The 26,477-nt window shown below is 39.7% G+C and overlaps 3 protein-coding genes across 4 annotated transcripts; 2 read left to right on the forward strand and 1 right to left on the reverse strand.

Annotated features, from left to right (window-relative positions):
• Positions 1-34: 34 nt before the first annotated feature.
• puf (ubiquitinyl hydrolase 1 puf) lies at positions 35-12,857 on the forward strand. Its single transcript, XM_026813248.1, is given in 11 exon segments — positions 35-77; positions 556-649; positions 735-1,080; positions 1,152-1,449; positions 1,523-2,266; positions 2,345-8,333; positions 8,392-9,109; positions 9,182-9,372; positions 9,449-9,865; positions 9,933-10,603; positions 10,671-12,857. Coding segments are annotated over 11 exon segments (10,335 nt in total). The 3' UTR covers positions 11,495-12,857.
• Positions 12,858-14,618: 1,761 nt separating this feature from the next.
• On the forward strand, positions 14,619-18,472 carry LOC108624694 (transmembrane protein 245). 2 transcript variants are annotated; one of them, XM_018024167.2, is made up of 9 exons: positions 14,619-15,406; positions 15,475-16,431; positions 16,497-16,658; positions 16,727-16,925; positions 17,005-17,189; positions 17,262-17,362; positions 17,443-17,466; positions 17,552-17,854; positions 17,929-18,472. In XM_018024167.2, exons 1-9 carry the CDS (start codon positions 14,891-14,893, stop codon positions 18,110-18,112), a joined length of 2,631 nt encoding a protein of 876 aa, XP_017879656.1. In that variant the 5' UTR covers positions 14,619-14,890; the 3' UTR covers positions 18,113-18,472. The 2 variants fall into 2 exon arrangements, with proteins under 2 accessions (XP_017879656.1, XP_017879657.1); XM_018024168.2 differs by lacking the exon at positions 17,443-17,466 and having other exon boundaries at positions 14,620-15,406.
• A 147-nt stretch (positions 18,473-18,619) lies between these two features.
• On the reverse strand, positions 18,620-26,459 carry beta-Man (beta-mannosidase). Its single transcript, XM_018024128.2, has 15 exons — positions 26,014-26,459; positions 25,767-25,882; positions 25,038-25,688; positions 23,638-24,405; positions 23,243-23,561; positions 21,990-22,019; positions 21,776-21,922; positions 21,560-21,708; positions 21,299-21,504; positions 20,993-21,242; positions 20,195-20,921; positions 19,710-20,138; positions 19,438-19,649; positions 19,180-19,380; positions 18,620-19,112 (listed from the first exon to the last, which is right to left on the reverse strand). Exons 1-15 carry the CDS (start codon positions 26,099-26,101, stop codon positions 18,864-18,866), a joined length of 4,542 nt encoding a protein of 1,513 aa, XP_017879617.1. The 5' UTR covers positions 26,102-26,459; the 3' UTR covers positions 18,620-18,863.
• Positions 26,460-26,477: the final 18 nt, after the last annotated feature.

Genomic DNA, 26,477 nt, shown 5'->3' on the forward strand with positions numbered 1-26,477 from the left:
TTAAGAGCCTTTAGGAGGCTAAAGGGAGAAAACCATGTGCGATGTATGTGTTGACTTTCACGACCTTCTGCTCTCCTGTAAGCAAAATGTGTACAATACCTTTCACGTTAACCTATCTACCGTAGTATTCTGCATGTTGCACTTTTCGTTCTCGCCCATCTCGGTAACAGCTTAGTAATTGCGATTTGGGAACAATTTGTTGCGGAGGATCGATTGAACCCCTGTTTAGCCTTGATTTTTCGTAGTTCAGAGATTCGTTTGCAATATCAGAGGGTATAACCTTACCGTTTGGATTTTAAGTTCTGCTGACTGACGCATAACTACGTTTCAATCTTACATGTATGAAATAAACAATTTTTTTAATATCATATATTCTCGAAGTCGTAATTAATAGAAAAATTGTACGACACGTTGAAGTACATGGAATGTTATGTGCGATCGAAAGAATAAAAGACCGTGCCAATGTAGTAAGATTCTCTCGCGTTGACCTAGTCTAAAACGATTTCATTTCAATTTCTATGTATTCTTCACTTGGGATTTACAATTTACGTTTAGATGATGAAAGGTCGAAGGAAGAAGATGGTTTGGCAACACTTTGCATTTCGGATGTGGACATCACGTTACATTATGTTAATCAATGGGTACAAAGGTCTGATTCCATTTTTTATGACATCTTAGAGATCCTACAAAATTTTCTTACGTTTATTTCAATGCCACTTCTGTCTTTTTTGTAGACAATGTATGTGCTGTTATCGAGAAATAAAGAATTTCGATCGTTTCATACGGCTCACTCAGAGCGTCGTATTATGCACGTTGCAACAATTACAAATTATCCAACAAAATGGCCAGACAAATGTGGAAAAAGCACCATCCAAAGATGAAAAGAAAGAAGAAAAAATAGACGATGCTAAAATAGAAAACACAGATTTTGCACAAGCCGAAACGCAAGCAACTCAAAACTGGTCTCAGCAAGATAGGGAAAAATTGTTTCATCTCCTTTCAAAGATATTTTTATTAAATTTTCCTCTTTATATTGCAATGAAGCATGGTGGTGTGATCAATCCCTTAGCTCCAGTAAAAGTAAGTACGTTGTTATAAAAAACCTGTTCCTTCAAATCTATTCTTATACATTATTTCTTATCATTTTAAAGGATGAAGGAGGATATTGCGAGCCTCACGATCCAGAAGTGCCAGCTCCTTTAATTAGAGCAGTTTCCATATTCTGCCATGATGATGGTTTCAATTTAATGTCTTCTTGTTTCGATATGGAAAACACGTTGCCCGTTAGCCTCGCGCACTCGATGGTCGCAGTGATTTGTAATTTGAAACTTTGGTTGAACTACGGTAGCGTTATTCAACTGTTTATCCCATTACGCAGTCGAGTCATGAAATACATGTGCCGCTTAGCAGACAAAGAATTACGCACACAAGCAGTTAGAACAATGGCAGGTAAATTTTCAAATAAACATAGCGACAGAAGATGGCCCCTTTAACCGTGAATTAATAAACTGTTCGTACGTAGATTTCATGTGGAGCGCCGTCAAGGATCCTATAGATGCCGTTCTACCAAGTTTCGATCGTGACGGACTGGATCTGGCGTTTAAATATTTTACCAGTACGACTTTGACCATGAGACTAGCCGGGATAGCTCAGATAAACGCTCATATCACTGCGTTCAATGAACTCTGCAATAGCGAGACTGTCGCTGAAGTAGAGCAAGTTGGCCACGCGTTGGCTGCTTGGCTGACAGAAAACAATATAATAGCGCATATATTCGGACCAAATTTACATGTAGAAGTGATTAAACAAAGCCACATTGTGTTAGGGTTCTTAGCCATGGAAGGCAGAATAACGTGCTCGGACATGGACACCATGTGGCAAGCAGCACAATTGAAACACTGCGGTCGTCCAGTATATGATTTATTGGCACCCTTAGTAAAACATTTGGCTCCGACCCCGGTTTTACATTTGTATTCTTTGTTAGGAAAATTAGAGCCAAAGGATCACACAGAACAGAGTTTATTCCTGGCATCTGCTTTGATAAAATTTATTTGGACAGCAGGTGGTTCAGGTTACCCAAGAGGTTTATCGATAAAGAATAGAGAAATTTTGAGAGGCAATAGCGGTATCGGTGGTAGTAGTACTAGCGATCCTAGTGGAATGGATGGCAGCAGTCCGGACGAAGACGAGGAAGAGCCGAGTCCTGCGCCATCCGAAGGACCGTCGCCGCGCAAACAAGCACGAGGCGATAGTAGCGATGGAGAAGGTAATATAAACCGTAATATCTTCTTTTTAAACATGTAAATAGTTATATAATGTTAACATGTTATACCAATCTGAACAGGTCCATATAAAGAAAAAAGTGTAGGCGTAGCGATTGTACAAACAAGTTTAACCGAAGGAGATGATTCCGCGATAGAAAAGTCAGAGTGTCTCGTCGAGTCGCGGAAGGATTCTACGTGCAGTATACAAGACGATATAAAAGAGAAACAGAGTAGTTCAGACGCGGAGGCGGATACGGAAAAGTCTAACGCGGAGGAAACGGTCGCAGTGGAGAAGAGAAAAAGGAAAGTGTTGAGAAAACGGAAGAAACCGCAGAAACGTTCGTTAGCTTCTGTAGATAAGACGTTGGAAGGTATCGTCAACGAAGAGAGTAACATGAAAACTAAAGATTTAATGTTGGATATGAAATATAGACCGGAAGATGTATTAAATAGTACTTTGGACACTAGTGGATTAGTCTCTATGGACGATCCGAAAGATATCGACGCGCTAGATCGCGTGAAACAACAAGCAATGGCGTTGGATCCGAGCGATCAACAAGTTCCAACAACCGCAGCGCTTCTAAGAAGAGCTAATAAGAATAAATATATGTCGTTAGTTGGTCATAACGTGGATCGGGCTGCTGATTCCGCGGATACTTCGCACGATGAAGATGACAGCGATGTAGCTGGTGTCCTCGCAGCGGCAGACGGACCAGGCGCCGTTATATCGGAGCTTGCCGGTTTGGTGCACGCGAGTGGACCTACGTTTTTACCGTCGGGTTTGGACGAGATGCTTTCGGACGAAGAGGGATCGTATAGTAGTAGAATATCTAATAAAAGCGAGAAGAACATGGCAGATTTCGATGGAGAAGAGAGCGGTTGCGAAGAAGAGTTAGCCCAATTAGCCGCCCGTCATTTAACAGCTATACAAATGCAAGCGTATCATCCTCATCACTCTCATCCGACAATGACGATCAGGCGATCAGTTTGCCGTCTTCCTCAAGTCAGAAGTATTCGTCAAACAGTTACACGCGTCAATTCTCAGTTCAACTTGGAGACCGTGTGCAAACCTGGGAACACGCTGCTGTGGGATCTGTTGCAAGACGATAAAATCGGTCAGTTAGGCGAGGGTCTGGCGTTAGAAGCTGAGAAAGCTCTATGCAATCTCCTTTGCTTCAACGTCGATCGATTGATACCCATGAAGTTCATTGAAGGGTGCTTAGAGAATCTAGCGACCAACCGTTCTGTGGTCGTCTCGTTAAGATTGTTACCGAAACTGCTTGCCAGTTTTCAACAGTTCGGCGCGATGGACGCACACACGATAACGACGTGGGCCGATCGCGAGCGTGGAATGATGAAACATTTCTTTAACAATCTGAAGGCGTACACCAGCACGGGATCGAAGAACGGCTTGTATTCCCATCAAACGGAAATACAAGTTAGACTACAGTTTTTATCGTCTATTTTTTCACCGCTAGGCTCGCCCGACTGTTTTCGCCTAAGTCTGGAACAAGTCGACATATTGTGGCAGTGTTTGTCGCAAGATCCGACGTGTGCAGACGAGCTCTTCAGCTGGCTCCTCAGCCAAGCGAAATCGACGGAGCAGCATGCGCTCGGGATGGACACCCTTAAACATTTATGTATGCGTAAACTACCGAGTTTGCCGCCGGAGACTATCAGTATGACAGGCCTCAGTCTATTCCAGCAGTTGTGCAATCTGGCCCGTTTAGCTGCCGCGCATTTAGACAGACCTTTGAGAGACGTGGATTCAGTTGGTATGGACTTCCTTTGGAGAATCGCATTAAAAGCCAAAAGTACGGACGTCAGTATGGCAGCTATTCAGTATTTGAACGGATATTACATGTCCAGACAGCTGACTCAAGAAGCTGAATTCGTTTCGCAATGCATGACGCATCTCGCTGCGGCTAGTGCCGATTTGGAAACGAACGAAGAGGCCAGCTTGCGTTGCATACAAAGAGCTTTGTTACTATTAAGGACGCACTTAGAAGCGTTTAGAAAACGGTACGCGTATCATTTACGTCGTTGGATATTAGAAGGCAGAGGCGCTGGTAGCCACGTGGCTATGAACACTTCGGACAAGGGGCAACAGATAAGAATATTCGTGCAACCAGCCGGGATCCCTGAGAAGACGAGTTTTACTCTCCTTAGTACCGATTACGTAGCTGACTTGAGAGCCGAAGTCGCTAAATGGTGGGACGACACGCAGAACAATCAAGAGAAATCGATGTCTACTACGAATTCGAGTCAGAACAATGGTTCGGTGCTGGGTTCGTTATTGACCGACGGACCGATTAGAATGATCACCCAAGGCCAGGAATTAACAATCGATTTTGATGAAAAAACGTTGCAAGAAATGGGATTCAAAGACGGTCAATTAGTGTTCATATCTCCCGGCGCTAGTCGTAGTAACGGTACTGGCAGGTGCAACAAACGAGACATTGATTCGCCATCTCTTTTACCGCCACCTCCTCGAGACTCTCTGCCGACTTTATTGCTGTTACGACCGCAGTATTTCGAACAGCTGTTCACGTTGATGAGAACGTTGAGCGCTATGAAAACTGTCGTTAAAGGTGGTCAAGAAATTCATCATACGAAGGCACAAGTACTTTCCAGGAGGGTTTGGGACACGTTGACTCTGCTACCAACTAGTCCAACATTGTTGAAAGGATTCCAAAAGTTGGGAGAAGCAAACCTGCCTGAGTTGTTAGATCCTGCTAGCCCTCAGAAACTCATGTATTCTTTATATATAGTAGAGTCTTTAAGTAGACGTAGTACAACGAGTCAGCCTTCCGTCGTGAACGTCGCGTCGACCGCGTCCGAGGGCGACGGCGACGCGGACGATAATCACGAGGACAAGGAGAGAGACGTGGCTTGGTCCACGTTGTTCGTTCAGCACGGAGGTTTGCGTCATTTGTTCGATATTTTTATGTCCGGATGTTTGGAACAAGGCGACGGCAGCGAATGGCAGCAGGACTGTCTCGCTAGTTTGCTGAAGCAACTGTGTTATCTGGGCGTGATCAAAGAACAGAAGAAACGAAGTAAAGCGGATAAGCTGCTCGTACCTAAGTTAAGCGAAGCGATGCTCTCGATGATGAACGTCGAAGCTGTTATGTCCCGAATAACAAATATATTGAACGAAGCATCCTTGCCTAGAGATCCGAACCATTATAAGACAGGGCTCTTTGGAAGATCGCAAGTTATACATTACACGATGGCTTTGTTAGTCTGTTGGGTGCACAGCGATGAAACGGTTAAACAGTATCTGTTCTCAGGACCGGAACCTTTCGGAAGAACCTGGCTACGAAGACTGGTATTGGAAGATCCCGAGCCAGCCGTGAGAAGAGAAGTTTGCACGGCTCTATACAGATTGTGTTTAGGAACAACAGGATCCGAGGATGACAATCCTGGTATTCCCAGCTTGATCGTACCGATGCTAAATACGCTGTTGGAGCATCTTGATATCGCGGAAGCGATGCAGCCGTCTCATCGGAAACCGGATTTACCGTTGCACTTACATCCAGTACTCGACGATGGAAAAGAACCGTACGGACCTGCTTGCAGAGATTACTTTTGGCTCATTTGCCGATTAGTCGACTCCCTTCCCGAAGAAGTTATTAAAGAAGGCTCGGACGATTCCAATCTAACGATAGATCTGGAGGCTTTGGCGATAAGAGTGATCGACTCGGTTTTAAACAGAGATCACCTCGAGACGCGGCACAATACGGTGGAAGACGATGGTCTGGTCGGATTATTAAATTTAACTTGCAACATTATGACTCACAATCCGCCTTGCAAGCAAGGAAAAATCGGTCAGAACTTACTGCACGAAGTGTTCGATTTTCTGTTCGCGTTACCGAATCCACGATCGAAGTATGTGCCGAAATGTAAGAGCCAAGTTTCCAGATCCGCGGCGTTCGATCTTCTGGTCGAACTCGTGAAAGGAGCTCCCGACAATTATAGAATTCTTCACGAAAAATTGTTGGCTCAGCACAAGCCTGGGCCGCATTCTCCGTACCCGTGGGACTACTGGCCGCACGAAGATGGCCGTTCCGATTGCGGCTACGTAGGCCTGACCAACTTAGGTGCCACTTGTTACATGGCCAGCTGCATGCAGCACTTATATATGATGCCACAAGCGCGAGTCTCAATATTAGGCGCCGATTGCAACAGAGCGAACAAGCATCAGCTCACGTTAAGAGAGCTGCAGAGGATGTTCGCGTACCTGTTAGAGTCCGAGAGGAAAGCGTACAATCCCCGCAGCTTCTGTCGCGTGTACACGATGAATCACGAGCCCCTCAACACCGGAGAGCAAAAAGATATGGCTGAATTTTTTATAGATCTTGTTTCAAAATTAGAAGAGATGACGTCGGATCTAAAGAACTTGGTGAAGACGCTGTTCTGCGGTGTGATATCTAACAATGTTGTGTCGTTGGACTGTGAACATGTTAGTAGGACGCTCGAGGAGTTTTACACTGTGCGTTGCCAGGTGGCTGACATGAGGAATCTTTACGAAAGTTTGGACGAAGTCACGGTCAAGGATACTTTGGAAGGAGACAATATGTATACGTGTTCTCAATGCGGTAAGAAAGCGAGAGCTGAGAAGAGAGCATGTTTCAAAAAGTTGCCTCACATATTGTGCTTCAACACGATGCGATACACGTTCAATATGGGAACCATGCTAAAGGAGAAGGTGAACACGCATTTTAGTTTTCCACTGAGATTGGACATGTCCGGGTACGTCGAGAAAAAACTTATGCCGCAGCATTACCAAGAAGAGAAGAAAGCATCCGAGAAGAGGAAATCGGAAAACGATTGTCAATCCGGATTAGAAAACGACGACGACGACGGGGAAAGAGAACATTATCAATACGATTTGATAGGTGTCACGGTCCATACCGGCACGGCCGACGGTGGTCATTACTATAGTTTCATCAGAGATCGCACATCGCCAAACAAGGATAAATGGTTTTTATTTAATGACGCGGAAGTGAAACCCTTCGATCCGAATCAAATAGCAGCCGAGTGTTTCGGCGGAGAGATGACAAGTAAAACGTACGATACCGTCACGGACAAGTTCATGGACTTGAGCTTCGAGAAAACGAATTCGGCGTACATGCTCTTCTACGAATGGTGCGCTGACCCTGGTGATCAAGCGAAGGAAGAGGAAGCTACTGTTTCCAGCCCGAACGGGCGGCAGTCCTCTACGTTCGTTCACAAGACTACCAATAAATTACCACCGTTAGAATTGAACAAGGAACTCGAGGATTGGATATGGCAGGACAATATGCATTTCCTCCAGGACAAGAATATATTTGAACACACGTACTTCACGTTTATGTGGCAAATATGCGGTTACATACCGCAAACGTTGCTCTCCGTGCAGCCCGATATAACGGAGATGTCAGCGGATCTCTCGACGTCGTTTTTTATGGAAACGTTTATCCATGCCAAGGAGAAACCGACCATGGTGCAATGGGTAGAATTGTTGACGAAACAGTTTAACGGTTCGGCCGGTGCGTGCGCCAGATTTCTCGAGAAGATGGCTGGAGACTCGTGGTGGCCGATTCAGATTCTAGTCAAGTGCCCTAATCAGATGGTTAGACAAATGTTCCAAAGGCTATGCATTCATGTGATACAACGACTGCGCGCTACTCAAGCACCTTTATACCTTCTTTGCGACGAGGAGAACGACGTGAACACTGTCGGCACGAGATCGTGCGTGACGAGATTCGTGAGGATGCTCCTCTCCCTTATGGAACACGCGAAACAACATTTGAAACATCTTACGGAATATTTTAGTTTTTTATATGAATTTAGTAAAATGGGCGAGGAGGAGACGCTGTTTCTGATAAGGGTGCAAGCCATATCCACTATGGTCAATTTTTATCTCGGGCACAAGACACACGAATTCGTTGACGCTGTCAGCGAAGAGGAAGAGGAAGAGGAAATAGTCGCTATGCCAACTGAGAAATTGAGACCAGCTTCCTTGGACAAAATGATCACGTTAATAGCAACTTTGGTCGAACGCAGCAGAGGACCCGATCACAGGTAATTAAATGATTAATTATTTGATGAAAAGAAATACTGCATCATGCTCTTATTACAGACTAGCACTGTCCCCGGTGGATCTGAGCGCGGTAGCAGGTGGCAAAGGGTTCCCGTTTTTGTATCAACAGACGCGGGACGTTATCAATCTGAATCAAACACGAAACTTGATACAATCGTTATGCCGTTGGAACGACAGGCTAGCCATACACATCGTAACAATGATATTTCAAGCTATAACTAAGCATATGGATGTCTGTCAACCGTTCTTCAAGCTTCTCACGCTGTTAACCGAGAGCTCGGGATTAAGCGGACTACCTTGTATGACTCAATTGATATTGGGGAGAGTTTGGGAAGCGGCTAGAGTGGCTCCACACGGAGCGTTAGAATGGCTAGCTCTGGCCGTGACAAGGAGTAAACTCGCTCACGCTTGGGTGTTACAAGGATTGGATACGTGGCTGCAACATTTTCTGTTGGAGCATTCGAATCAAAGGGTTCGCTCTGCAGCTGCTTTCCTTCTCGTGTCGCTAGTCCCGTCGACACATTTCAGACAGGGATATCGTAGCGCTCATAGACTAGGTCTAGGATGCAATACGTCCAGAGAGCTGCAACTATCGCCGGAGGCTACTCTGATACTCCATAAAATATATACGGCACTCTTAAGGTTGTTGCAACCCGCAAGGCATTACATTGATATACAGACTCACGGTACAATGAAACTCACTGCCTATTTTGCATTACTCACGTACTGCGTGGTCTCCAAGACGGAAAAATTAATGGTAAATATATCCGCACAATGCTAAACGTCACTGTTAAATGGAGATACTCTATCGTTTAATATTTATTTTCAGTTCGGACAATATCTGAACGATTTATGGACACTTTTTCATCCGAAACTTTCTGAGCCTAGCATTCCAGTGCATCATAATAAACAAGCTGTGCTACTGTTTTGGTATCACGTTTGTTCCGATTGTCCGGAAAATGTCGCTCTCATTCTTCATAATCCTCACATAACTAAAAATATTGCATTTAATTATATACTGTACGCATAATCTTCTATAACGATTGAATCGCAGTCCTCGGGTTTTTTTTTTATTTCAATTTCATCTGTTTTTCAGTGCTGATCATGAGGAGCAGGACGTGGTATTATTTAATAGAGTAATGTTACCTGCTTACTACGGTTTACTACGATTATGCTGTCAACAATCACGCACCTTTACGAGACAGTTAGCTGCACATCAAAATATTCAGTGGGCATTTAAAAATATAACACCTCATCCTACTCAATATTCGACTGTAAGTCTTGTACACACTTCGAGTCTATTCCATTACAGAACTTATATCTTATAGATGCAATTTTTCTTACAGGCTGTGGATGAGCTATTTAAATTAATGCAATTGTTAGTTGCAAGACACCCCGATCAGACAGAACAAGAGGAAGCAGAGATCGCGTCGTTTAGGCGGGGAACCTTGTCTTCGTACTTGCAAGGATTGGACGGACGATCGTGTTGGGCTACGCTTATTTCTGCATTTCGGTACGACACTTCATTTTTCATATATCATTTAAGAATTGTAGACGAATGCAATATGAACGTTTTACAGCATTTTAATTGAGACGGACGACGATCGCCTTTACGTTGTTTACAACGGAGGATTGAGCATGGCTTTGGAAGCGTTTCACATGCTCCACATCATGTATCACGAGGCAACAGCTTGTCACGTTGCCGGCGACTTGGCTGAACTGATAGCCATCATCGTGGAACTAGTGCGATGCATCAGAACGGCTAGGGACGGACCGGATGCGAGAAATATATTAGGAAATTGCAAAGAGTGGCCGGACATTTTACGAAAATTAGCGACGTTATTGAACACGTACAATCCGCCGGATATGAGGAACCTTGCTATCGATCTATTGAAGGAACTCGTGATGCTCGTCCCCGCCGAGGCGATCTCGATTTTAGCCCCGTTGCTCTCACACTGCCATGCAGCTCTTCAAGAGTCTCACGCCGCTGTCCCGCCTGGCCCGTATCTTCCAAGGAGATCCACCCCGCCAGGGAAAATGCCTACGCGACCTGCACGGCCGATGGTTCAAATGGCAGTGCCACATTCTCAACTCGAAGCGTCGAAGGGCGTAGATCCGGAATACGATAACGCTCTGCTCGAGTTTTATTTGCCGTATCACGAACTCATCGACGTAATGTGCAGATTAGCGATTAATAACGATTGCATGACCGACACGTTGGTCAATCTCAGCGCCATGCTTGGATTCGAAGGTAAAAATCGTGTTTCATCGAAAACTACGAGTAAACATATTTTCTAACTGATCGTTTGCGATTACAGGCGTCCCGTTGCACTTGGCTCTGTTCCCCAGGCTGTGGTTAGATGTTCACGCCGCTACACACATAGACAGAAAACATATTGCATCTCTTCTTTGTTCTTCCTACACGGTGGACTACGTGGATGCTGTGTTATTGGACGAAAGATCGTCGTTGGGCATACCGGCGATCCACGCGTTCTTAAAGACTTTCTTCCCAAAACTCGCCAATCATGTACTGACCGAACAAACTTGTTTGCTCATCGACAATTTAGTCAGCTCGATGGTGGCGATGGTGGAAGCAGTGGATATTCAAGCATCCGCGCATAGACTGACCGGAGATCTGAGAGCACTGGCTCTTGTCTATAGCAGCAGCACGAGGCTGAAACCGCCCAGCAGCTTGTTACCGGCTTTAGAAATGTTACTGTCTCGTACCAGAGCCATCAAAGTGAAAGAGTCTAGCCAACAGGAAACGGAGGCGCCCACGAAAAAACGTAAGTTCAATGTCAGCGAGGACAGCGAGGCTGCGAACAAGGAACTGCATCTACAGATCAAAGACTTGGAGGGACCGAAAAGTGTTCCCGACATAAACGTCGAGGAGAAAGACAAAGCAGAGATGAACGATGTGACTTCTTCTGATTCCGGGGACGATGAGACCATATCGAGGAACAATATTCAAACGGAAAATATTCCCACGAACATCAGTACCGTCTCTCCGAGTTTAATCGATACTAACAATTGTACGAATCAGCTGCGATGCTCGTTAACTAACGTTTCCTGGTTTGAAATGTTGGAGAAGACGATCGTCGATCTGCAAACTATTGTGCAGTTGCAAACGAAAAGTAACTAATTCTCTGCGTGTTTTTTGAATGGTGCTTTTACCTTAGAAGCATACAATACAGAACTAAATTTATGTGTAACTGTGTGGTTCTTTAAAATAACAGGATGAAAAATTGATTGTCACATGAAACGTTTACAAAAGAAAAAAACAAAAAAAGAAATGGACAAATTTCAGTGCGTTTGTGTTCGATGAAAAGGAAAACGGGACAGCAAGAGGATACCGTATATGTATCTGATGTGACTTATTTCCCGAACGTGGGTAAATAAGATGATAGCGCTTCGTTGTTTTTAAGTTGTATCAACACATTGGAAGAGGAAAAGGAGGGGAAAGAAACGAGCAACAAGGGAACGACAGAGTATCAGTTCGGACTGAACAATTTTTATTTTACGTAATAAATGTTCGTTAGTGCTGTGAGATTACCTATCTCCTGGCAAGGTTCACACTTTCACGTGTATAATAATGTACGCCGCCCAGTATTCGATAACCGGACTTGTGAAAGGGAAGCCTCGAGATAGTTTAAGAGATATAACAATTACACACAACTTCTATTGAAACTGCTATTATTTTTCTATGCTTATCTCAATTGCCGAGGGTCAGGTATTACAGGGTTCGTTCAATTCTTCAGAATACGTATAGTATAAAACATTATACATACAATAGTATTCCTTTCTGATCAGCTGTAAAGCTAGATTTAATTATTTACCGATCTATAAGCTTCATTATCTTGTCATTGTAATATACTTTTCATCATGCCTTTTTAATACGTTTCTAAATAATTAATCATGTAATTTATGAACGATTAAGTACTTTTATCCTACGGATCATTGCCTGTTTTTCTAAACTAATTTACGCGTACGGTTGTTATTATTCTTTTATGCCTGATAGAAAAAAAATGAAAAGAACAGAACAATACTTCTTTAATAAGCCCGAAGGATTTAGTTTCAACGTTTTGAGAAAGTTTTTAAACGTTTACGATGGAGGAGTAGATCATATTGAAATTATATCGGATACTTTCATTTTGCACAAATCACGAAATTAAGATATGTTACTTAATTTCCATTACAATTGTGCTTAATTAAATGTGAAATTTTAACCATCTCTCAAGAAGAATTTTAATTGTAATTGGCATCAATAAAAGATCTTAATTCTACCTTCGTTCGTGGTATAATAATTCGACGATAAATATCTCACATCACAAATGAACAATTATCAAATTCTCAAGTTTCCTCAAACAGGCGAGTCTGGAAACATATCCGTGTAACAATAAATTGGTCTACGTGTCTACGTGATTCATTCACGTGCACTTTATCGTATTTATTATTACTAAATAATGAACTTGCGTTATTAAAGAAGAATATAAGTATTTATTGTTTTCTATTAACTCGTTCCGTGAACGAGATACTATTACCACCGATTGAAGGCTCTATATTCGGAAGATAGGTAATTAGGACTTAATGTTTAACGAAAAAGAACATCTTTCCAATCAGCCTAGGTATGAAATAGTATTTTCGCTAAATTCTACGTATTACGGTAAACGTATTTTACTTAAATATACCCCGAATTTCCGTTTAAACCACGATAGACAACATGGGACGATCGGAATACTATTTTGCTCAGTTTCTCAGCCTAGTATAATCGTTCGAATTCGAAATTGTCTTCGCTTGATATGAACAATAATCAAGGGTATGTTCCATCACGATCATCGACGTCGCAAGCTTACCAGACGATGGCACTAAAAAGTATAACTCGTCCACGATTGAAGTTCAATGAATCGATCATTAATTTCGGTGATAAGATTGTAATGTACAATTAATCTTATTAGAAAACAAAAGCAACGAGTGTCGATAGTAAGATTCTCACGGGGTATTTGTTCATTTCCTTTTCTCTTTAATACTTAACTTTACTTAACGCGACCACGTCTCGAGAAGTACTTCGGTATCTACTTATGAAACATATATTACTTCTCATTGGATTATAAATGATTGTCAATGATGTACAGGATTGAAGCTGAGAACATCTACACGATTACTGACGATGATCCCGTAACTCGCGATAGAACGTCAAAAAAAAACTGTGGAAACTCTATAATTGGAAACAGTTTTTCTCGTGTAGCTATTTCTCAAAACGTTAACATGATCTATCAAATAATGTTCGTTCCCTCAGCGTGCTAACACAATAGTTAGTTGTCCGGCAGGTGTAAAGGATCGAGGTAAACGGAAGAAGGAAGAACGCATGTTCAGTAGTTTTGTGAAACACACAAGTGAAACGTATACCTGTGCCGATACGATTTAAAATACCGCGTGTAATGACCCTCCCAAAAAAATTGTATTTCTAACATTTAACATACGTATTTGTGATGAAAATACTGTGATTAGTGACGGTAGATCTACTTGCTGGTTTGCAACAAACATGGATAGAAACAAGCGTACTTGTACACGCACATAATTGTAATGAATTTTTCACCAAATCGAATATTTTTAACTTTTACGTGTGTCGGCGGTGACTTATTCAGTTCTGTGAGATCTTAAATATATATAGCAGAGAGAAAAATGAAGAAGAAAGAACGAGAAAGACTATGTGTAAAAAGATAAAGCATTTACAGTTTACTTTACTCATATTGAAAGCGACGAATGCCTTTGTCTCACGAAACGCGTTTCGATAATCTTCGTAATTTACAAACAAGAATCAAGTGTAAAGTACACGCGATAGAACGCTCGTGCTTTCGAGTAATTATAAATTCGGAGGTGATTAAGACTGTATAAAACAAAAAACAAATATTTCCGGCGCCTCTTACGATACTTTTTGTCATTTTTTATTGATCTGAATTAAAATATCGAAACTATCTCGCCCGATTTGTATCTTCAGCATGTGTTTAATTTATGTATTCATTTATATATATATATATACTTAAGATGTATAGTTTTTGATCAATAATGATAAATAAAATCATTTCATTTTAAACTTCGCATGTAGAAACACGGATTTTCTTATTATAAATTAATGTTTGTACATACATACATATTCTTCAGCTTGTCCTTCTTCTTCGATCAGTGATTCACACAGAACTTATCAAATCATTAACGACCAACGATAGATCTAACTGTCAGTTTCTTCTACGATCATCCTTGACTCTTTATTTGATTGATATTGATATTGATACTACAGATACATACACGCGAATACGCACATATGGGATACTATACTACATAAACATTGCATACCCACTATACAGTATTCCACACAGTATTTGTTAGACACCTTATCACGCTACATTTTTATCACATTTACAATGGAACGTATATAGATTTAGAATCTCTGTTAAAAACCGTGTGGACGGCAGTGGGTAAATTCAAAATTAAATAATAACCGCTCCCGAGGAGAACCGATTACATATAACTATACGTAATGGATAGTACTCGATCGCCTATGGATAACCTGTTTAATATGCTGTCAGGCTTCAGTGCGGGTCATGAAAAAGCCTTAAAACAAGGCATTTATAATGCCGTGGCACTGTTCCTTTTGTGCCTGATATCAGCCGCGGGATACGGACTGTTCTTTATATTAAGGCCGTTCGTGAAACCTCTAATCTGGGCGCTATTATGCGGTTCCGTTTTATTCCCTTTCAAATATTCGCTAACTACTATTGCACAATCATGGTTCGAGAAAACCGAGGCATCTCACACGCCTCTGATCATCAAATTTACGCTGCTGCCGGTGCAAATAGTAGATAAAGCTTCTGACAATTTAGGATCGTTTTTATGGAGGCACATTAAATATATTGCCAGCACGTTCACGCTGGCTGTTTTATCTTTGGGCGTATATCATTACACGCCTACTATACTAAGCTGTCTAATATGGAGGATATGCCTAATTTTTAACACTATTTTTGGATTCTTTATAGCAACATGCAATACTTACATGGTAATTCTTTGCTGCTCAGAAGGTATCCTCGAATACGTCGATCACTAAATGTCTATTTCTCCTTACAGATTGTTATCTCACTTGTTGGATACTTGTCTGCTTTATACGTTTATTGGACACCAGAGAATTCTATTCATTTCCGTTATTCCTCATTTGTCATATGGTTCATGATCAGTTTGTACATTTCGAACATGCTCGGTGGTTATCAAGTTATCGTATTTATAACGCTGCAACTGTTGCACGTAATGGGATTTATTTACGAGGTGGTGATGATCATGGAAAACCATGAAGCAGAAGATAAGCACATGACGTTCATGGAAGCAGTAGGCATTGCGTTAACAAATACTTTCTTTGTCAATAACGCACAACAGGATTCGTTGTCTTCGCTGAAGAGCAAAATGCCGATAGGAAGTATAAAAGAAGAGAGCGCAGATGATGAAAGCCAAGAGAACAAAGTTGCTGCTGTCTCAGCAGTGCCAAGTGGTATCAGTTCGAGTAACAAATTATCAAAGAAATCGATGTCCTTAGATGCTGGGAACAGGAGTATAATGAGTCACAAATCACGCCCGCCCATGACATTACGCGATCGTTATATTTTAAGAAGATTGAAAACGGAGTTGAAAATGTCTGTGGACACAGAAGATAAGGTTGACACTGACAAGTACATGTACGGCGCACTGTACGCGTGCATCGGAATGCTTCTCTGGAAACACAGATGGATGATATATATTTTGAGCATCCCCGTAGCTTTGTACATAATTAAGAAACTTGGCAGTTACTTCGGACTGTGGAAGATGATTGAAAGTCAATGGAACGTAGTAATAGAGATTATAAAGGCCTGGTGCATGGAGAGGCACCAAGCTCTGTTACCAGCTAACGTTAGAGGTTTATATAAAGTTATAATCATAGTCGATGAGAAACTGACGAAGGCTTTGAAAGCTTCGGTGGATTCGGTCGTGACGATTGCTGTGATTTTTGGACTACTTGTATTCATAATTTGTACCTCTATTTTTATAACGATACAGGTACAATTATTATTATTATTGTACGATTGTCAGACGATTATAAATGATGGTCATGTATTTCGTAGGTTTATACCGAAGGCATACACCTCATTCAAATCACTGGAGAAATACTTAATTCATCTTTAAATAATCCAGACATTGACTGGCTTCCTGAACAATGGGAAGAGTCAGTTAACAGTGTATTCGACAATGCTTATACGTATGGTCGAAGCGCTATTTCTGATGGAGTAAGATATTTAGATAATCTCGTAATTATAAAATATATTGCGATAATAATGTGTAATGTATGGTGTAGATTAAAAGTATAGTAAAAGATTTAGATCCACTGAAAGCTGAGCAGACGGAGAAAAAAGTTTTAGAACTCTGGGACAGATTTTACCAAGCGTGGATGATGTCCAATGAAAGCTCTGATTTAATTGGCCCCACTGTGGACATTTCCGCAGCTTATTCAGCATGGGAGAGCTTCAAAGATAGTTTTGGCAAAACACCATTGCGTAAGATCACTTGAAATTCATGAATCTCCATGAGATAATATCAAACTCATTAATATGTATCGTATCTCTCGTCCAACAGAAGTATTTAACATGACCAGCATACAACATTTTGTGAAGGAGAACATTGGAATTTTTATGTCTGTGCTGGATTCGATATGGAGTATAGTTAAAGGGAACATGTCTGTGATACTAGCGATGTTTACAGAATTATTTTATATTGTACTGATGAGCGGGTCAGCAGTACTTAACTTTACCCTCAGCATGGTAAGTGATCAATCACCAAATACGCATATATTTTTTAAGATAGTTATAATGAAAGTTCTATTTTACTTCAAGGTGGTGTTTTTCACGACGCTCTTCTATCTCCTTAGTTCGAGCGAGAAAACCTACAAACCCGTCGAACTCACCACGGTATTCAGCCCCATTAGTTGTCACAGGTAAAATTATAAATTCCCTAATAACTGAATTAATTATATTAATAATTCGCTGTAAGATAAAATATAATTTTTCTCACAAGCGCACTTCAAATCGAGGGATTTGAGTATGTTGACTTTCGTATTATTATATGTTCTATATGTGTATATATTCCATCAAGGAACTCTTACTCACTTATATTCTTTTCATAGATTTGCCAATGCATTGCAAGAAGCAGTGATTGGAGTATTCGCTGCAACGTTCAAACTTGCTTCTTTCTTTGGGATGTGGACGTGGTTCATACACAATTTGTTTCAAGTGAAAATAGTTTATTTGCCATCGACTTTCGCAATGATGCTCGGAGCCGTGCCATTCTTGGATGCATATTGCGCGTGCATTCCAGCTACGATAGAACTCTGGTTCACTCGCGGATACGTGATCGCTATCCTATTCTTCATGTTCCATTTTCTTCCTTGCAATATCGTTGTAACTGATTTCTATAAAGAAATTAAGGGGTACTACTCATTTCAAATTGCGACTCATTCTTTTTTACGTCAGGAATGCACTAACATCTTCGTTCTTATTCCAGTGGTGGACATCCATACCTCACAGGTCTTTCAATAGCGGGTGGAATATTTTGCTTGGGAGTAGAAGGTGCGATTTTTGGTCCTTTATTATTATGCTGCATAATGGTAGCGATTAATCTAAGTCGGCGTTATTTGCATTCGCCATCGGAAGACGTTATTCCCCCGTATGCAGAAATTAAACAATAATTTAGTCAATTTCTAAAGAATATATTTTAGGAATCTCTTAAAACTTATTACATACAAAGAAATTTAAACTAACACTGCTGATAAAAAGCAGAGTAACTTGTTGTCCATATGAATAATTTACAAGAACAAGATAATTTTGTAATGCGTTAGCTTTATCTAGTCCTTAGGAAAGTTAATTTCAGCTTTTCGCTCAAAACTAATATCCACATGTGTAAGGAACCACTTGTACATCGGGATTACATTTTGATCAGTTTTTTCCACTAACGTGCTAACAACGCGATATTTAAATTGTGATAATATAATAAGAAATTTCGGCTTCCGCTTGTAAATATAGTGTTTCAATTATATTAATTTAAGTAACTAGTCTACAATAATTTTTGAGCTCTCATAAAGCACATCTCTTTTATCTCTTTTACTACATTTATAAGTTCAATTTTTGATAGTATTTATTGCTACAAACACAAATAATTGTAAAACTGTGTATAGATGTGTATAAGATACAGTAACAAATGACACGGTCTAATCTTTTTTTGTTTTGTATGATATGCCAACTTCATTATATCTTGTTATAAAATGTCTTCAATGTAATTAAATTGTTAATTTTCGAGATTAAAATTTACAAGTTAACAAACCATGACGACAAATCTGATATATCTAACAGTCTCTATTATACTGCTTATACTCGTGATCCTGATCGGATTCGAAATTTATTTGCATCGCGAGACATACTTTCCTCGGAGATAAAGTTCTCTTAATAAATATCCGAGAGTGTAATAATGTCCAAATGCTGGCTAAATATCTCTGGCGTGATCGATTCGCATGCGAAAAAAACGATTCTCTTCCGAGTTTCGAACATGTGGAAACCATTCTCTGAGAAACGACCGCAGATATTACCAGCTTCCATCCACACGAAAAGAGCTACATTATCCGTTACCAATTCAAGCTGAATATCTGAATAATTGTAATACCTTCCAGGTAACTGATAATTATTTACTTTTACCTAAAACCAAATTATATTGAAACGATAACAAATAACGCTTCCATTCTAGATTCAGCTACGAGCTTACTGAGATATTTGCAGCTGGTAATACAACATTTTTCAGTACACCATTTGGATATATGTAATTCCTTGGTGCTATTAGGCTCCCACTGTTATCTCTTAAGGTGAGTGTTGTAATGCAATTCGATTGACATTCATTACGCGTAGAATTTAATATCCACGAACGTCTGAGCACATCGTCGTGAATTTTAATTGCTTTATTTGCCTCCTATTAAAAAGATATCGAATGTTTTTGGTGCTTCAACAATTTTCATTATTAACTTACAATAACTATGTTCCGGTGAACGTGCGTTTGCACAGGCTTCATGCTGTTCAGCATATAAAGATTTACTTCTAAAGTAGCATTTTGAATCGCGTGTAATTTATCAGAAACAATGTAAAATGAAAGATCCGTATTCTTAATATAATACGTAACTATGATGGGTGCAAAGAATTCCATGGCATAGTAATGAAGCATTTTCCAACGTCCATTAAAATCTAAAAGAACGGTTTAGTCAATGATATAAAATTGGAACAAACCCTTTTTTGACTAGCTACCTATGGAAGACCAAGACGGTGCTTGCCACACGTCGTTCAATTGCCAATACAAAGCACCCATCGTCATTCCTTCTCCAATTTCGTTTAATTCCGACCTCGATTGCCGATAATATTCTGTTTCTACTTTCACCGAAACTGCCTGATTAATTTGACTTAAATATATGTAGCGTTTAAATTGTTTCAGATTATCCTCAGTTTCGGGAATGTTCAGATTTTTTGAAATAAGAGACTTCAAGTACTGCGTTCCTGACGCTAAGTGTTGACGATGCTTGAGGAAGCTACCGTCTATGTTCGAATCGTTAATAGTTTTCATAACCGGCAACATAGTGTAAATTGACGGCAATGATTGAAACCCATATTCAGACGAGAATCTGACTCTGGGATATTGGTGCACGTCCCATCCATTGTTAAAGTAGTTGTAATAATGAACTGAAAATGAACTTCTAAATCAATGAAGATTAATTAAAATAGAAAACATATTTTACCATCCCCATAGAACTTTGAATACGGGTCTTCTCCAATGTAATTATATTTCTCCGTATACAATCCGTTGCTGGGACTAGACACCACGAAGGGTCGAGTCGAATCTAATCGTTCTACTTCTTCTTTGATCACGTCCACGTAAAGTTTAACATAATCAGTTTTGTATATTTGTTGAGCACCGGTTCCGTACCAATTGCCGTATAAAGCTGCCTCATTCTCATTATTTCCAGCCCAGATAATAATACTGGGATGGTTCTTCAGCCTCTGTACGTTTTGTACTACCTCCTCCTTAACCGAGTCGAGAAATTCTTTTGTAGTAGGGTACATTCCACAAGCGAACATGAAATCCTGCCAAATCATGATTCCATATTCATCAGCCGTGTCGTAAAATAATTCCGACTCGTAGAGACCGCCGCCCCATACTCTGAGCATATTCATATTTGCGTGTTTAGCTGAAGCTAGTAAATGTCTAACGGTATCTGCTTTAGCGCTCGACTCGGGAAAGATGCTAGCTGGAATGAAATTACTACCCTTCGCAAATATTGGGACACCATTTATTCGAAAGTAGAAGCTTAATCCTCGCTTCAAAGGTTCCTGAACAAGCTCCACCGTTCTAAAACCAACGCGAACTGTTTTACTCTTCACGTCGGCAAGCGTACTCGCCGTTACGGTCAACGAATAAAGAGTTTGATCGCCGTATCCATTTGGCCACCACTCGCGTACATGATCCTATGTGTAAATTATTTGTTAAACGTGTTTCTTAAACCTTGATAAAGTATTCCATGTAAATACGAACGTACTGTAGGTACTTTGAGAAGCATAATACTTCTCGTGCCGCTATTGCTTGGGTTTAAACCGATGCTACTAGAATTAGAGATAGTCGACTGGTCATTGATCTTAAGAACAGACGAGATATGACAATCTGCGGATCGTCCGCTGGTTTCGAGGGATATCGCGATTACCACGTTCCAAAAATCATTCTCCTTATGAATATCTGTTGTAATGTCATTGATATGGATGTGGTTTACAGGTACGATTTCGACACTCTTCCTAAAATGGTTTTTAATTAACGTACTCGCAAATGAATCAAGAGATCTTCAACGCACCAAATCCCCATTGATGGGAAAGCCGGACCCCAGTCCCAGGCGAAGCTCGCTTGCATTTTTCTTATATGATTTACGTGACATTCTCCGTTGTAATCATCCGGAACGCATATCGGAGGAACGACGTATTTCGACGCTTGTCGGTTGTACAAATCCTCAGCTACTTTAACAGGGGAAGAAAGCGCAACTTCTAACAAATTGTGCCCCTTCTAAAAAGCATAGCATAGTCATCTGGTACAAAACGAATTTATTGTTACTGCTTACATTTAAACGCTTTGTTACATCGAACGTGTATCTTAGAAACATGTTGGATGTTTCTCCGATTTTCTGATCATTTAAAAGGATCGTAGCGAACGTATCTACCCCATGGAAAAGTAGTACCACCTTCGGTGCGTTTAACAGAGTATCGTTAGCTGCAAGGTACATACTTTTACACGTATTAAATCGTTTTCATGTTAAAACAATATATAAAATAATTACCATAGAAGGTTCTACTGTAGGAAACAGACTGATTACCAACCCATCTATTGTTCACATCATTATCTTCGATGAAATTCTCGGGTATGATACGTGCTTCGCTTAAATCCGTATAAATACCACCTGGTACCGTCGCAGAAAATGTGATTTCTAAAATGAAAAGTTTTTTAAACAATATTAAAACTGAAACAACGTAATTACGTGTAAAATATCTTACCGTGTTCGCGTTTACTGGTTGTTATTTTACCTGAACGAAATGTGAAGGAAAATTGATCAAAGAATTATTCGGTAAAAGTTTAGTTAACATATTTAATATTAAATTGCATATTCAGTACCTGTCCATGGACCGTCTAAGGTTATGAATAAAGCATTATTAATTAATAATGCGAACGGTAGAACTTGGCAAAGAATCTTCATGTTGCTTGCTACAAAATAATCCAATGAATTTCCTTAAGAATGATATAACATTCTTAGCTAAGATATCTATCTCTATAAACGTTATATTCCTGAGAATTTAGAGGTACGTATTATTGAAGTTATACGATCGATCGTAATATATATTCCTAATTTTTATCGCTCGACTTTATTTATCATTATCATGTGTTTATCGTCATTATCATGAGAAAACATGGACTTGTTGAACGCAAGGACGATTCCAATCGTTTGTATACTTGCATCTTTAATCTTTCAGTCCCGTAATCTTTAATACACGCATTTATTATTCAGGAAGGAAAGTAAAACGATTTTCGTAAATATAACATTTTATTCACAAACAAGAGAAACTCTACTCGTATAAAAATACATTTCACTATACAGTATAAATACTCATAATTGACCTACAAAAATTGAAATCTTGAAATGCTAAATACGTTTCGCTCTCGTAAAAACGTACTGTTTTCATTTTTATAATCATTAGCTTCTCAAATCATTTGCATGCAGTGTGCGTCTGATACAAGAAACAAAAGTTTCATTTTTCTTCGTCTTGCAATTAACTGTAATCGAACTCGCATCAGTTTTTAAATAACACTTAAATTACGTTTGCACCGTGGAATGTTAAAATAAATGCAAACGAAACGTTCTATTACGACAGAAAAATGTTTACGAACTCATCTTATTTGATTAAAATTACTATCTGCAAATACTTTTCAATTCTCAAACGATATGACAGTAGCATCATTTTACAACGAAGAATCATTTACCAATGTATAAATATACATGTACAGCAGCCTTCGTTTTTGACATAGAGGTAGTTAACGTTTCCTTTTTCTATTGGAATATACTTGAGTCTTACTGCTCGAGGGAAACTGCTTCCTGTAATCTATATGCGAATTCGTCTGTTCGCTAATCGGTCGGAAACAGCGTATAGGTGAGTTAGGGACGTTAATAATTTCATTCTGTTCCTCTGGAAGCATACATATTATAACATCGCTGCTTCATGTACTTTCACTTAAAACTGAACAATATAATTACCGTTTGATGATTTTGCTGCATATTGTCTTTCTAAGCAGCTGTTAACGTGGTCCTCGTAGTCTATCCCGTTAGTCGTTTTATACTTGGAACAAATGTTGCATTCATGAACGACGCTATGACCAGTGTTCATCAATGGTTTACTCTCCACTAAATATAAATCATCATCGCATTCATTGTCCGACGTGTACTGTTCACATTCCGCGGCATGGGTCTCTATCCTATCGCTCGGGAAAGATTTGTTACAAATAGGGCAATTGACATTACTTATACGACCACTCGCCGTAGCTTCTATTTCGTCGGTAATGAAAATATCGTCGTCCTGAAGAAAAAAGGGCGGACTATGTAGACCTGCACATGCATATATTTTCATGGAAGTGTATGAAAAAGTTCTTTACCTCAGACGTTCTATTATCCTCTACAGTGCCTGCTGCTCTAATCGCAATTTGTCTGTTTAAACTCGGTGCTTCGTCGAGCTCCTCTCTGACGGTTCTCTTTGATTTCGTCTCCATTCTAGCATTCCAGTTTTTACTTTGTTTCTCTTTTTGCTTCTCTCGTTCTCGCTTTTCCTGCTCCCTACTCTGTCTCTCCTCTAGTTGTTTCTTAAAGAACTCTTCTCTTCTATTTCTCTCCTCCATTTCCTTTATGCGAGCCTCTTCTTTTTCGGCTTCCAATTTCATCTGTTTCTCAAGTTGGACTTTCTCCAACGTCATTAATTCGTTCTTTAGTCTATCCGAAAGACCTTTCACAGGATTAGTTACGTCTTTTCTTCTTTCAAGAAACTTCCTGACATTCGGGTGGGTGATCTTCTTTGGACGCAAAGTTAACGTAGGCGACGAACATTCCTGGGATTCTTTCTCGTTCTCCGTTTCACAACTTTCGACTTTATTATTAGAATGATCGCTAATACGATTTGACGTTTCACGTTGTTCGTATTCTACGGTAGATGCTAACTTATGCGAGCACAACGCTCGGTCCTCGTCTTCGTCAAATTCTGTTTTCTGTTTTTTGGATATTTGTTGATCTTCGTTGGAGAAGGAAGTGATCGAATTCGATGTACGTTTAGTAGGTCGTTCATTATGTCTGTTTGTACATTCCATCTGATTCTGTTCAGTCTCAATATTTGAAAACGATTGTCTATCCGACTTATCTTTAGCGTGTCCCACCTGTGTGTTTAAAAGAGGATTAGAACTCAGTCAATGAAACTATGCCCATGGTTTTTTTTGTACAGAAATATGATTTATTCAAAAAATGGTTTATCGTTTACAGTTTTAATTATACTGTTCTCTTATAAACACTTATACACTCGTATGTGTAAATGCAACTATACAACTTTCATAAGAAACATCAATGATCTTTATATAAAGCCACTGTATAATTCGTTCGAAAATCATTTGAATATCGTGTATATGCAAATAAAAAATATGCAAATTTCCCCAACAAAGTTATTCGTATCGTATTAGTTGAATTTTGTATCGCAACTGTTGTACTCACTAGAGGAAGTAACGGAAGTAATATATATACCAAAAAGAGATGTCACATCAACGAATAGGTACGTACCTTTCATCGAGAAAAAGATCGAAAAAAATCTATATAAAAATTTCTCATGTGGACATTCAACATCCTAAACATAAATCTAATGAATACATGTGCATGTAGGTAATTTTAATATTAAACTTTCCATGGCACAGAGTCGTATGGAAGAAGATTTAAAAATGTGTATGAAAAGAAATGAAATGTTCTCTTGTATCCATTAATGATAAGATCTGCAAGAAATGGATTGTACGGAGGTACCCACCTGAATGGGTGACCCCCACTGAAATTTATCATCGGTAGTAGTACGACGCCGACTACGCCACGATTCAGCTGTTTGTTTCAAGTGACGGTTCAACACGGGCAATAGTTTCTCGAGCTCCTCAGCCGTCCGCGCATCTTTGCACAATCTAAATGGCATGCGATCTTCGACTAAAGGCCTGTTCGGCTCCGGCAAAGGCACATCGTTTTCGTCAACACACGAGTCGAGTGGATTGATTTGCCATCGTTCCAACGTCTGTTCAGATTCGGAATGCTCGTCCATGGTCGTTGTCTCCGGATCATTCACGGGATCCGAATCTTGTAAAGAGTTCTTTAATTTTAGCGAGAGACTTTGATTCGTAGTATGATAGTAGCTGTCTCTCGTATTTGAATTATCTTGCGATCTGAGGTACGTGTCCTCGTTATCGAAATTTTTCGCTCTGAACACAGGGCTCCCAGAATCATCAACTGTGGATGCAAGATTAGGACTGCTACACCCGTGAAACGATATTCTTTCGTGTACCGGTGATGTACGATTAATTCTATATGAGTGTATCGGTGGTGTCGCGTCATTTTGATCTTGTACTTCTAATTCTTGAATTTGAGACTTTGATATTGCTTCTGGAGTCCAATTATTAGGAGAATGTGTCAGTTTCTGGAAATAATGATAAGAAATAGGAATGATTGACTTGTCAGTAGATCGAACTATTCAGTAAATTGTAGATTAATCAACCTTTTCCACATTTCTTTCATCATTCGACATGTTTGCCATGTCCCTGGACTCGTTAATGGCTCCCAAGATCTGTTTCATATCCTTGTAAGTATACCATGGCTCGTACATTTCCATATCTGTAAATTTAATACTTATAATATTATAAGATCTTTAAAAAATCATGATACATAATAAAAAACTGCATGGAACATCGTGGGGATAAAAAAGAAACGAGAGTCACGTTAACTTCGTCACGTATCTTTCATACCTTGAAGTTCCCGTTTCATTTCTTCTTCTTCTTCCTTTTCCTTACGTATCATTAACTCGGTTTTACCTCGTTCCATACTGTCTGACATACTTAAAAATGATCAAGAGGCTAGACTATGTCAACAAAGTTTTTTACAGCTTGCAGCAGAATCAAATTTAATTGTAAAATATACGTAATGCGTGGCTGTGAATTTCTTATCATTACTACTTAAAATTTTTATAAGTGACCATTCATTAACGAGCTAGATGAAGAAATAAAAATTGATAAAAATACATGTATCATGTTAAACACCTGATCTGAAATTAACTCCAATCATTACGATCGACAGTATCAGCAATTTCACATTGTTCGATGTCTAAAACTTATTTGCATGAATAAGTGGATATAATAAATTTAAGAGAATAAATTTTGTTTAAGTGAAAAATAAAAATAAGACCGTTTCATTGAATAATTTAATTTTTATA

The sequence above is a fragment of the Ceratina calcarata genome, unplaced genomic scaffold (genome assembly GCF_001652005.2).
Source record: "Ceratina calcarata isolate Rehan_Ccalc_2016 unplaced genomic scaffold, ASM165200v1 scaffold321.2, whole genome shotgun sequence".
NCBI lineage: Eukaryota > Metazoa > Arthropoda > Insecta > Hymenoptera > Apidae > Ceratina > Ceratina calcarata.

What these genes read in the sequence shown, in the direction of transcription:
- LOC108624694 (XM_018024167.2), top strand. Translation starts at nt 14,891, where the DNA reads ATGGATAGTACTCGATCGCCTATGGATAACCTGTTTAATATGCTGTCA. An exon ending in GAAGCGCTATTTCTGATGGA is followed by an intron (nt 16,659 to 16,726) that starts GTAAGATATTTA and finishes TGTATGGTGTAG; the next exon opens with ATTAAAAGTATAGTAAAAGA. An exon ending in TTAACTTTACCCTCAGCATG is followed by an intron (nt 17,190 to 17,261) that starts GTAAGTGATCAA and finishes TTTTACTTCAAG; the next exon opens with GTGGTGTTTTTCACGACGCT.
- beta-Man (XM_018024128.2), bottom strand. Translation starts at nt 26,101, where the DNA reads ATGTCAGACAGTATGGAACGAGGTAAAACCGAGTTAATGATACGTAAG. An exon ending in CTACAGTAGAACCTTCTATG is followed by an intron (nt 21,709 to 21,775) that starts GTAATTATTTTA and finishes TGTACCTTGCAG; the next exon opens with CTAACGATACTCTGTTAAAC. An exon ending in ATGTAACAAAGCGTTTAAAT is followed by an intron (nt 21,505 to 21,559) that starts GTAAGCAGTAAC and finishes TATGCTTTTTAG; the next exon opens with AAGGGGCACAATTTGTTAGA.